We start from the raw sequence: 13,861 nt of genomic DNA on the forward strand, positions 1-13,861 counted from the left end.
GAGGACCTCCTTTTTAAATTTCTGCCTAACTCTCTGTAATCTCCCTTCAGAGTCTCAACCTTTTCCTTTCCAATGTCGTTGGTTCCAATGTGGACAATGACCTCCTGCTGGCCCCTCTCCCCCGTGAGAACATTCTGCACCCTCTCTGAGATATCCTTGATCCTGGCACCAGGGAAACAACACACCATTCTGCTTTTTCTCTGCTGGCCACAGAATCGTCTGTATGTATCTCTGACTACAGAATCCCCTAACACAATTGATCTCTTGGGAGCCGACGTACCTCTCGTTGCATTAGAGCCAGTCTTAACACCAGAAATTTGGCTGCTCGTGCTACGTTCCCCTGAGAATCCATCACCCCCTACATTTTCCAAAATAGTATACCTGTTTGAAATGGGTATATTTCAAAAGACTCCTGCACTAGCTGCCTACTTCTCTTACCCTTTCTGGAGTTAACCCATCAATGTGACTGTATCTGAGACTTTCCCCCCTTCCTATATCTGCCATCCATCACATACTGTTGCTCCTCAGCTCCTTCTGACCACTCCAGTTCCGAAAAAGTCATATTAGACTCAAAATGTAATTCAGTTTCTCTCTCCAGAGATGCTGCCAAACCTACTGAGCTTCTCCTAAAAATTCACAGATTTCACAGATCTCCAGCATTTAAAATATTGTTATCATTTGATAGTTTTAGAACATCTGAGAATGTGAAAGGCATCAAATAAATGCAAATCACTTTTTTTAAGCTTATGCAGCCTCTCTTACCATGCTAAATCCAATCCTGTCTTCATTTGCCATCTGTACAATCATCTTTTTATATCAGCTATTAAATAAAAATCAACACTGGGAACTTTACTACCATTGACATTTGTGAGTTCAGAAGGAATCCATGAAATCTTTATGTCTATGTCAGAGCCATTAGCACTTCTGCCCTCTTAATCCCAGTGAAAAGCACAGGTAACATTTTGGATTTGTGCAAAAGAGGTGCAAACAATATTAGCTCCAGGAATCCTGGTTAAGTTGGTGACAGCGATTGCAAATACTATTTGCAATTAAATATAATAAAATTATTAGTGAATTTTGGTAACAAAATTGCAGATCCAAAAGGAATAACAAACATTACATGCAAAACTGAGCTAAGCAGTATTTAATTGTTTTGAGTAACTGAAGTAAAAATGATACAATCCATTGCCACAGCAAATTATTACTGTATAATTCAAGATTTTCAAGGCTTTATAGGTAAGTTGTGTAACTGAGCACTACTAAAACAAACTAAAACTGCCAATCATAAACCAGTGGTATAAAGGTATTACTGACTGCCACTCTTGGAATAATCAATCAGCTTAGGATTGCAGCTCTTCCTTTTTTCCAACCCTGCTCTGGAAACTTCATTTCTGGCCCAGAACATTGAACTGAGGATCTTGGGAAATGAAGAGTGTGCCTGGTGTGATGGTGCAGCACAGTGCAGACCATCAGTCTATTCCCGATCATCAGGAAAGTGATAGAAAGTGTCATCAACAGTGCTATCAACCAACGCCTGTTCAGTAATAACCTGCTCAGTGACATCAAGTTTAGGTTCCACCGGGGCCACTCAGCTCCTGAATTCTTTATAGTCTTGGTTCAAACACAAACAAAAGCGCTGAATTCTAGAGGTGCGGTGAAATGCACTGCTCTTGTTATCAAGGTTGCATTTGACCTATGTTGCCACTAGTTTTCCCTGCTGCTGGACCCCCAAGACCCATGTATGGTAGCCACTTCCAGAACCTGATATCAATGCGTTGGTGTGCATAGAACATCTGAAAGGCTACACGGGCTGTTGCATTTGACTGAATGTGGCATCAAGAATCCCTATCAAAGCTGGAGTCAATGGGAATTGGGGCAAACTCTTGGCTAACTGGAATTAATTCCAACTCAAAGGAGGATAGTTGTGGTTATTGGAGGCCAAGCATCTCAGCTCCAGGAAATCTCTGCAGGAGTTCCATCTTCAGCTGCTTCATCAGTTATCTTCCCTCCATCATAAGGTCAGAATGGAGATATTCGTTGATAATTGCCCAAAGTTCAGTACCATTCATGACTCCTCAGATTCTAAATGCAGCAAAACCTGGACAATATCCAAGTTTGAGCTTCAAGTGGCCTGTATCATTCACACCACATTAGCATCAAAATGTGACCATCTCAAACAAGAGAACCTAACCATCACCCCTTGACATTCAATGATGTTATCAACATTGAATCTCCCACAATCAACATTGTGGAGGTTACTGAACTAGACTAGCCATGTAAATATAGTGGGTAGAATAGGAGGCTAGGAATACTGCAATGAGTAACTCACACCCTGACTCCCTAAATCCTATTCACCATTTACAAGGCACAAGTCAGGATTGGAATGGAATACTCCCCACTTTTCTGGTTGTGGGCTGTTCCAACAATGCTCAAGAAAGCTCAACCATCCAGACAAAGCAGCCTGCTTAATAGCAGTATGGTGTACTATCTACAAAATGCCCTGAAGAAATTCACTAAGACATCTTTGCAGCATCTTCCAAACCCACAGCCACTTCCATCTAGAATGATAAGAATGACAGATACATGGGAACAATACTACTTGTATGTTCCCCTCCAAATCGCTCATTATTCTGACTTGGAAACATATTGCTTTCCTTCAGTGTTGCTGGGTTAAAGTCCTGGTACTCTCATCCAATGGTATTGTAGGTCTGCCTACACTAAGTGGACTACAGCAGTTCAAGTAGGTAACTCACCACTGCTTTCTCGAAGGCAACTAGGGAGTGGCAATAAATGTTGGTTCAGCTAATGATACCCACATCTCATGAGCAAGTTAAACAAAAGGGTTAGCACTGGAGGTCAAACGATATTTCTTTTTAAAGCAGTAGCTGCCACATTCTAGTGTTTAAAGAGCCTAAGGGCACTCTGAAAAACTTTAAAGCAAAGGTCATTGTAAAATGCAAGTCAGTGAGAGTGCCAGGTGGCTAAGGGAGTGGAGTGGCAGATGAGTAATGGATAAATGAGGAGGTAGAGTGTGAGTTGTCAGGTAAATGGGATCAGGTCAGCTGAGGTCTGATGTTAAGGGTAGATGTAGGTCGGTGGGTATTAGATTGGGGAGGGTGATATCTGGATGAGGCAGGGTGAGGTAGGGAGTCAGGTGTGATGGGTCAGTGATGAGTTAGAGAAAGGGAATCAGTTTTACAAAATACACAGCAGGTAGAGGAAATTTTAATCTCTGTAACTACTCCTGTATAACCATTCAGGCCAATGAGTTGGAAATTCACATGGCCTACAAATTTAACTCAAATTTGCAGAGGATTCCAGGCACAGGATCACTGCCCATTGGAAGTTCAAACTTCCCAGGCAACTCCCATGCATTTGAAGAATCCCTTTCTGGGTACATTACTGCAATAACTACCTTCCAATCAGAATTAAATGTCGATAAATCTATCCTTTTATTTACAGAGTATGCTGGAGCTCAATATGTATCCATTTGCACAGACCACACTATTGAAACTAAATCTTAGAGTACATGCAGCCAGTTTGTCTGTGCTTTGCATTTTTTACAACCTCTCTCTCATTCATTTCCCTTGTACAAAAGCTTAACTTAAAAAAAAGCAACAAAATGCTTGAAATGCATACCACTTCCAGGATTTCACTACAACGTGGCAAACGTCAGCTAGAACTCTTGCGAATTCAGCAAGGGAGCAAATATATCATCATTCAGGACAGGCTTGATGTTGCACAGAATTGGGATGAAATAGAACTGGGGTCTCTGGATCTTGGGAGCTCACAGACACTTCCCAGGAAGGGCAGTGACATAGTAAACCACTACTCAAATGCAAACCAGCCAGCAGAATGGATTTGCTATGTCACTTTGTGTGCAATCACCAGGTAAACCTGCAAGCACCCAGATGGGTTGTGGACACCTGGTGAGCTCAGCATTATTGCTGAATAAATATATAAACAGTACTGCTGCTTAACACAAAGATAGGGTGTCAAAATACAAGTTCAGATACTTATTGTGCCTAATATATAGCTTGGTTATGTGGGGGGAGAGTGTCAGATTGCTAACGCATTTTAAACCAAATCCATTTCAACTGGGAAAACTTGAAAGCTTCTTGGATAAGGCCTGAACAGCTGAGGTTTGAATGAATTAATGTTTATGAAGCATACAGGAAGGCCAGGCAGCACATCTAATTTGGTGGTGTCAAAGATTGGAAGAGGGTTTCAACAGCATTAGGCAAGGTAGGCTAGAGATGGGGGTTGTTAAAGGTTAAAAACATTAAGGTGAAGATATGAACTTGGTTATTCAGCTTGCAATCTGGTGGATACTAAGTTTAAACTACATTTGCTGCCAATGACCATTCACCGGGGTCGAGTTATAATGAAAATACAGTGAAGTGGGAGGTGTCATTAGACACTGCTTGGGCAAAGTTTAAAGTTTAGGTTGCATTTTAACACGCTTTTCATTTTTGCCAATAGATTATTATCAACAGCTCACCTGGATCTTTTTTTGATCAAGCTCAAGTGTTTTTGTGAGATTTGTTAGTTTCCAGGTCAGCTCATTCCGTTCCTGCAAGTTCTTCTTGTCACAGATGTCCTTTAGCTTCTGGAGAGCATTCTTGGTCTTCCACAGCTCTGACTCTGCCTCTTTCAGTTGCTTTGACACATTCCGATCTTGGTCCTTTGACTTTCGCAGCATTTCTTTCAACATCCGTACTTCACTCTCATGCCTGCTTAGGAGCTGGGGTAAGTTATTCTGTTCATTCTCGAACTTGACCAGTGCCCTCATGTGTCTGAACTGGACCTGTCTGAGTAGTCTATTTTCCAGCCTGGCATTTTCCAGTTCCCTCTGAAGGTCACATACCTCATTCTTCAACTCTTTAGTTTTGTGCAGTCTGGCTGATAATATGTGGCGGGTCACTGGATCACTAGTGTACAATTTAGAACAGTTCTGTGATTTATTCTTAGATGTTGAATGGTTCAGATGTTGCAGCATTCTAAACGTTGGTTTTGTTTGTGCTGGGAAATGAAAGAACAGGAGAAATTGTAATTATATTGTTTGTACTGAATATTACAAAATATAGAAAATATATATTAAGGGGATATTTCTCACTGGATACACCTCCATGCAGGTATCAGTGCTGTCTTATTACCCTGCTTAACCCATTATTCTGTTGCTTATGGATTTGGCTAATTTTCCAACAGGGAAAAGATTCAAGGAAAATGAAACTCGCACTCGGTGCCAAGTGTTGTCTCAAGCAAAAAAAAGTTGGAAAGGAGCTGAAGTGGTTTTTGCTGCATACCTCTCATATTTTCTGCTGCTGTTTACACCTTGCTGCATTGGAACCACAGCCCTATCCAGCACTCTGCAAACTAGCTGACATCAGCTGCCACACCTTGTCCAAAATACCTGTTCCCATATAAGGGAATACAGTATGTACATGTACATACTGTTCCCATTAGTCTCTGGGGCAGTAGTGTCTGTATGTGGGCACTTAGAAAACATCACAGGGATATAAATCATGAGAATAAATATATCTCCTTTCAGGACACAGGTGTATGTAATCCAGAAGAGATCACTAATGATCCACAGCAGGAATTTTACTGCTAACTTTTCTGTCCCTACTCGAGGGGATTGCTGAGATTAAAGGTGCTGCCACCACTTGGATTACCACTTTCAGATGATTTAGAGATGCCGGTGTTGGACTGGGGTGTACAAATCACACAACACCAGGTTATTGTCCAACAGGTTTAAATGGAAGCACACTCGCTTTCGGAGCGACGCTGCTTCATCAGGTGATAGCAATTTATAGCAAAAATTTACAGTGTGATGTAACTGAAATTATACATTGAAAAATTGATTGTCTGTTAAGCCTTTCATCTGTTAGAATGAAACTATCACAAGTGCTATCTATAAAGCTTCAGAAGAGGCTACAATCAGGAGCAGGTAGCTTTTCTGCCACTTGGTTTCGAGATGACAGTGGGGGTGCTAGTTTGATCCAATCACTGTGGGGAAGGAAAGGGCTATCTGATCATGTGGCTTGGACAACATATTTTGCTTGGGTCTGAATGGAGGGGAATGGGGGAAGCAGTGAGGGAGTGCTGTAGCATCAATTCTTATCTTTAAAACAGTAAACCTGACCAGGCAACTTTCCAACTGAAATGAGAGATTAATTCTGAGAAAAATAGCCGCAGAAAAGGAACCTGTGTTCCAGGAGCACCTCTCTCTCTATTCAGCCTCAGTTAATAGTGGAAGCAGACAGGGTTGGAGCAAGCAGTGTAAGATTCAGATGTCAGATCTTTTATATCCTATCCAACACAAGACCACCTGTTCAGAGGGACTAAATTATATCAACTATATTTAATTCTGACACATTCATTACCTCTAAAGGTGGAGACAGTCTATATCACAGCAGCATTTGATTGACACAAATGTGACACCCCTAAAACAACAACGTTTCACAATTAAGAATTAGGGACCCTAACAACCTGCAAACAGTCACTTAAAAAAGCAATTAGCCTCAATTAACCTTAGGATGTATTTACTATGAATTTGACATTAACAGGCTATCCCTATTCATAAATGTTTGACTTTGTGACCTTAAAGGGACAAACTAGATAAACAGAGCATCACCTTAGCAGCAAGTATTAGGTGTATTACCTAATAATAGCTTCATTGTCTGTCTAAATAGCCTGTCATCGGACTTACCATATGTAATCTCATGGGAGAACCACCTACGTATTAAATAATACTCATCCATTTCATTTCAGAGTAAACTAGAGCAGATTAAACTACAGTAAATTTGAAGTAATTACATCACAATTTTCATTTTTTTCAATGGTGATGTAACTGAAGATAAACTGCATGACCAATGCCTAATGTCAAATCTGCCATTGCAAGACAAAGTGGAAGCAAAACTCCTCACCAGTTCCACTGTGTGTAGCTTATATTAAATAATAAATTCATACAAGTGACGAACAGGTTTCCCTAGGTTATAAGCTAAGTAAACTTTGTTTCAGATACTTACGCCATTTTATCATTTCATCTCTAAGATGCAATTAATAATCTGCAGAATTCAATATATACAATTTTGTAATGTTTTATTCAACTTTTCCTTTTCTTAAAGACACCAACTCACAATCTATCCAGTCTCACTGCAACTGAAGACTCTTCAGAACCAAAAGAATTGCCATTCTTAGAAAGTTGCCTTTGTTTTAATTTTAAAAATATACTTTATTCATAAAAAATCTCTTCGTATATACATGTTGTCGCAAATGCAGTGGACAGTTGCATATCAAGTAAACAAACAAAACATTGGACTTTGACTCGGTCCAAAAACCCAAAGACTTTTCCTTTATATACAATTCTATTTTTTACATTTTTGAGACACTGGGAAGGTCCGATAACTGAACAGACCCCCATTTACCTTCAGCAGCAAGATCTCAGACAGAGGCAGCAGCTGCCCCAAGCTTTAGTGTATTAGAAAGCTGCCTTTCTTTCCTTGCTGGAGTAAGAGGCATAGGCAGCAGGGACTACCTGGTGTTTCAATTAAGCATTCTGCCTTTCTATGTAGTTGTCAGCACACTATTTGACAATGCTGCACTTTATGCAGTCTGTTTTCATCTGGTGGTCATATCTATACACTTTCCAGGAGGGTCATCACTGTATAATGGTCCTGAGAGGATTAATGTTGGATTCTGCATTAAGTTCTACCCAATCTGATAATGCTACAAAGTGGGAAAACAGGAAGAATTGCTCTCAATCTGAAAGGGAGAGCTCTGTCTTCTATGTCTCCAAATGGTCTAGTCATATAATGTACAAATTGCCATCATGCAACAAACTGCATTTTATTAAAACTACAACCTTTTCTTGTTAAGGCACAAGAAAAGGTTATATTCCTCTATCATTATGAACCAAATAGGGCTTTAGACACAATCCTAGGAAACAGGATTGCTGGGACATCCATCCTTCCACTCACAAGTACCAAATAGTGATCAATAGTTGCCATTGTTGCTTAATAATACGTGGTGCAACAGTGGAAAAGATGTGTTTTCCAGGAGCCCAATATTAGTTGAAATATTTAAACACTTTCCTGCTTTAAGAACTATTCATTCAGACAGGCAGTTGTTGCAAGGTCTGGGACCAGACAGTCAACAGGAACCTGTGCAAAGACCAACAGAAGAGAAACAGCTCTCCAGGATAAAGCCTTTAATTCACATCAGACCTCATAAGGAAGCACAAAAGAAACAATGTGGGCTAGCAAAAGCTCGAACATGAGCAACAGCAAGTGTTCCAGCGCGAAGCAAGCATTTGTAGGAGCATTCCTGGTTAGAACTTAGACTAGGAACCAAATGTATTGGAGCTTGATGACTAAAGTTAAAATTGGCCATGATTTACAAGGATGTTGACAGGGTTGGAGGATCTGAGCTACAGGCAGAGGCTGAACAGGTTGGGGCTGTTTTCCCTGGAGCGTCGGAGGCTGAGGGGTGACCTTATAGAGGTTTACAAAATTATGAGGGGCATAGATAGGATAAATAGACAAAGTATGTGCTGACAGGTGGGACTAGATTGGGTTGGGATATCTGGTCGGAATGGATGGGTTGGACCGAAGAGTCTGTTCCATGCTATACATCTCTATGACTCTGTGACTTTAATAGCAAGATCAGAGGCCAGAGGAAGACTTTATTCTGAGGTCACAGAACTACAAATGGTTCAAAGGAAATAAGATGTCAAAAGAGACATTGTAAAAGCCAAAGCAGATAGAGTCTAACAGAATAAGGTAATTAGGAGACTCGTGAGGCCCCAATGAGAGCAAGAGGTCCATAATTTAAACTGAGGTTTAAACAGGATGCATTTACGAGGGCCACAGACACAATGCTTTGTTTAAGAAGTCCTGGAAAGGAGATGCATTGTGTTTCAGGCTGAGAAATGTGGGAAATAGTCCACTTTGCCCGGTTAAAGGCAGGAGTATTCCATTTACCTGCAAATAGTGGAAATCTCCATCTTAACTGCAAAGGTGCAGGCAAACACCTAGTAAGCTGTACAGACATACAGAATTAATATTTTAAAAATCAAAAATGTAAAAGGAGGACAAGAATAGGACATTGTCATACCGGGCGAAATTGAGGACTGCAGATGCTGGAGATTAGAGTCAAGAGTGTGGTGCTGGAAAAGAACAGCAGGTCAGGCAGCATCCGAGGAGCAGGAGAGTCAATGTCTCATTGTCATACTGTACAGCTTAAAACTTTAAGTGGTCAAATAGTGTGGTGCTAGAAAAACACAGCAGGTCAGGTAGCATCCGAGGAGCAGGAGAGCTGACATTTTGCTAATAATGTAGCTTGGGGGGAAGGTAGCTTGGAAGGCGATAGGTAGATGCGGGAGGGAGTGATGGTGATAGGTCAAGCGGAGCATGGAGCAGATAAGTGGGAAGGAAAATCATAGCTAAAAGCTTTAAGATGAGGAAAATAAAATGGCATTGCTTTTACAGAAGTAAAAGTCTTCAAGAGAAAGAGATCCCAGCTGTATTGAAATATCACAGGAATTGAAAGTTTTAAAGTAGAAGGAACACATAATTACATTGGGAATAATATCACCTGCAACACTTAAGAGCATAAGAAATAGGAGCAAGAGTAGGCCATCCGGCCCATCGAGCCTGCTCCATCATTCAATAAGATCATGGCTGATCTTTTCGTGGAGTCAGCTCCAGTTATCCACCTACTTACCTTTAATTCCTTTAGTGTTCCATCTGTCCGTCATTCCATCCATCCATCTATCCTTGCCTTAAAGACATTCAACAGGTTAGCTTACCTGCTTCACTGAGCAGAGATTTCCACAGATTTATAATCCTTTGGATTAATACTAAAGATGGACCAAATAGGATTGGACAACTTGGGGAAAACAGTTCTTAAGTTACAGAATTGCTTTAAACTTAAATAAAAAATTACAAACTGAATGAGTAAATGCACAATGGTATTCAATGGGGTGTGAAGCTGAAGATGTTATAAATCTCCAATTTATAAAAATAGATAGATACGTTTGAAGAAGTTCGACAAGTTTTTGACAATTACTTTAATCCAAGAATAACTAAATGTCTTGAATTATTAACATTAAACAAAAGAGTTCAACGCCAATGGCATTAATAAATAATGTTAGATATTACCTATACAGATTAGTGGAAGACTATGATTATCGAGCTTTGAAATCAGAATTATTAATGAGTTTTTTTTCAGTTTTATTACAGTCCAAAGATTATCTGACTTTGGAAAAACTGTTCTGATTGTGGAAGAAGCAGAAATGGGAAGAATCAGAGATAGATCCTAAGAGGAGAAAAAGGAGCCTACTACAGGAGAGCAACAGAATCTATCCACATTATAAGATATAAGCACTCTGCAAACAAAAGTGACAAGCCAACACAAAAGGTGGTTGAACAGCAGATGCTAAGAGTCAATATCAGTACTGTGAAGCGGAAAAGCCTCACAGGCACAAGCAGTGACCCACTAAGACATCTGTCGGGTTAAGCTGAGAAACAATAAAGGCATTAAGTAACTTATGAGAGTGATGGCCAGATCCTCTAACAATCTTTACACAGGTGAGTGTAAGGGACGAAATCACAGGAGATAGTCAAAAAGCAATGGCGAAAAATCATGGAAGATTTTTATCTGCACATAGACTGGTAAAATTGCAAGTAGAAAGATAACTTCGATGAGGAGGTAATAGAGTGTTGTGGGATCGTTTCTTAAAACATGTTCTGAGAATCAGAGAGTAGCTACTACCTAGCATTATGTAATGTGATAGGATTAAATAATGACCTCATAGAGACAGCATGTACAAGCATAAAAAAGCTGCAAATACTATCAAAAGGAGGAAAAATTTGAAACAAAGGCTAAGTTAGTGGCCTTGAAATGCACAAAGTATTTGAAACAAAATAAATGAATTAATGAAACAAATAGAGATCAATGGATATGATCTTCAAATATTATGGAGACAGATTTACAAGGAGATCAAAGCTGGGAACTAAATATTCAGAGGTCTGTGATCTTTAGAAATGAAGATGTGATGAAGTAGCTTTTTTAGATGAGATGGAATAAGTATGATAACAAGAAATCATCCAAAATAAGATGATATAGAAGATAGATAGATAGAAGAATACAGCGCAGTACAGGCCCTTTGGCCCTCGATGTTGCGCCGATCGAAGCCCACCTAACATACACTAGCTCACTATCCTCCATATGGGTGGAAGTTAAAAATAACAAGGGGAAGAAGACACTGGTGGAAGTAGGCTATAGACTCCCGAATGGTAGCTGTTCAGAGTACAGAGAATAATCAGGAATACATGAGGCATATAGAAAAGGCAGTCCTAAAATCATGGATGACTTTAATATTTGGGAAATCAAATTAGGAAAGGTAGCCATCAGGAAGAATTCATAAGAGTGTATTTGGGGCAGTTTCCTAGAACAAATCTTGTGGATCCAACCAATGATCAGGCTACTTTGGATCTGATATGCAATGAGTCTGGTTTAATGAACAATCACAGAGTGAAAGATTATAGGGAACGGGCTCCATTATAGGGCAGAATTTAGTTTGAGAGTGAGAAACTAGGCTTGGAAACAACTGTCGTGAACCTAAATGAGGGCAATTACAGAGGGATAAAGACAGAGTAGTTTGGAGTGGACCGGGAAAGGAGATTATCAGAAAAGATGGTTGAAGAACAATGACGGATGTTGAAGAAAATAGTTCATGACTCACATCAAAAATATATTCCAGTAAAGGACGAAGGATTCTAGGAAGTAGATAAACTCATGGAATGGTTCAAGGAACATTTCTGGTCCGTATATCCCAACCAACCCCACCTTCCGGTGGCCAACCATTTCAACTCCCCATTCCACTCCCCCGATGACATGTCCATTCTGGTCTTCCTCCACTGCCTCCACAAGGCCACTTGCAAACTGGAGGAGGAACACTTCATCTTCCGCTTTGGGAGCCTAGAACCACACAGCCTCAACACTGAATTCACTAGTTTCCAAATCTCCCCTCTCCCCTACCCATCCCAGATCCAACCCTCCAGTTCGGCACTATCCCCTTGACCTGACCTAATCTTTCCATCTTCCTTCCCACCTATCTGCTCCACACTTCCCACTGACCTGACTCCATCACCTCCTATCAGCATCCACCTATCGCCATGCCACCTACCTTTCTCCCAGCCCCACTCCCTTTGCCCTATTTATTTCTCACCCCACTTTCCCCGCCCCAGTCCTAATGAAGGGTTCTGCCTGAAACATCGATTTTCCTCCTCCTTGCATGCTGCATGACCTGCTGAGCTTTTCCAGCACCACACTTTATCAACTCTCATCTCCAGCATCTGCAGTTCTCACTATCTCCTAGTAGATAAATCATGGTTGACTAAGGAAATTAAGGATAGTGTCAAAACAAAAGAAAAAAAACATACAATGTGGCCAAAATTAGCAGCAAATCAGAGGATTGGGAATGTTTTAACAGTCTACAAAAGATGATCAAGAAAAATATTAGAGGAAGAAAATAAATTGTGAGGACATACAAGCAAGTAATATAAGAACAGACAGTAAGAATGTTTTTAAATATATAAAATGGAAGAGACCAAAGTTAACACAGGCTCCTTACAAAATGAGGCTAGGGAAATTATAATGGGGAAAAGTGGGGACTGCAGATGCTGGAAACCAGAGTTTAGATCAGAGTGGTGCTGGAAAAGCACAGGAGGTCAGGCAGCATCCAAAGAGCAGGAAAATCAGATGCTGCCTGACCTGCTGTGCTTTTCCAGCACCACTCTGACCCAAATTATAATGGGGAACCACGAAATAGCACAGGATTAAATTACTTCAGAATAGAGGCTACCAATAGCATTCCTGGCCCAAACATAATGATGGTGGAGGTGAGAAGGTGGCAAGGTTTGGGTACACTGCCACCTTGCCTATTTAGATGCCCTTCCCAACTCTAAGCTTACCACTTCCAGGAGCAGACATTTTTGTGCAATATTCCAATAAAAAAATATAATTTCACACGTAGATAGGATAGTGAAGAAGGCATTTGGTATGCTTTCCTTTATTGGTCAGAGTATTGAGTGCAGGAGTTGGAAGATCATTTTGCGGCTGTACAGGACATTGGGTAGGCCACTTTTGGAATATTGCGTGCAATTCTGATTTCTTTCCTATTGGAAAGATGCTGTGAAACTTGAAAAGGTTCAGAAAAGATTTACAAGGATGTTGCCAGGGTTGGAGGATTTGAGCTATGGGAAGAGGCTGAACAGGCTGGGGCTGTTTTCATTGGAGCATTAGAGGCTGAGGGGTTAGAACATAGAACATAGAATATAGAACAATACAGCACAGAACAGGCCCTTTGGCCCACGATGTTGTGCCGAACATTTGTCCTAGCTTAAGCACCATCCATGTACCTATCCAATTGCCGCTTAAAGATCACCAAAGATTCTGACTCTACCACTCCCACAGGCAGCGCATTCCATGCCCCCACCACTCTCTGGGTAAAGAACCCACCCCTGACATCTCCCCTATACCTTCCACCCTTCACCATAAATTTATGTCCCCTTGTAACACTCGGTTGTGCCCGGGGAAAAAGTTTCTGACTGTCTACTCTACCTATTCCTCTGATCATCTTATAAACCTCTATCAAGTCACCCCTCATCCTTCGCCGTTCCAACGAGAAAAGGCCGAGAACTCTCAACCGATCCTCGTACGACTTCCTCTCCATTCCAGGCAACATCCTGGTAAATCTTCTCTGCAACCTCTCCAAAGCTCCCACATCTTTCCTAAAGTGAGGCGACCAGAACTGCACACAGTACTCCAAACGTGGCCTAACCAAAGTCCTGTA

At 40.8% G+C, this 13,861-nt stretch overlaps 1 protein-coding gene across 1 annotated transcript in view; it reads right to left on the reverse strand.

The window, feature by feature from the left end:
• The window catches only part of LOC122554839 (lebercilin-like protein), a 90,609-nt gene that overhangs the window by 57,031 nt on the left and 19,717 nt on the right, over positions 1-13,861 (reverse strand). The window contains exon 3 of the mRNA XM_043700187.1: positions 4,502-5,022. Within this exon, the coding sequence (XP_043556122.1) occupies positions 4,502-5,022 (521 nt within the window). The remainder of the gene's footprint in view (positions 1-4,501; positions 5,023-13,861) is intronic.

This window comes from Chiloscyllium plagiosum, chromosome 12 (assembly GCF_004010195.1).
Source record: "Chiloscyllium plagiosum isolate BGI_BamShark_2017 chromosome 12, ASM401019v2, whole genome shotgun sequence".
In the NCBI taxonomy this organism is placed as follows: Eukaryota; Metazoa; Chordata; class Chondrichthyes; order Orectolobiformes; family Hemiscylliidae; genus Chiloscyllium; species Chiloscyllium plagiosum.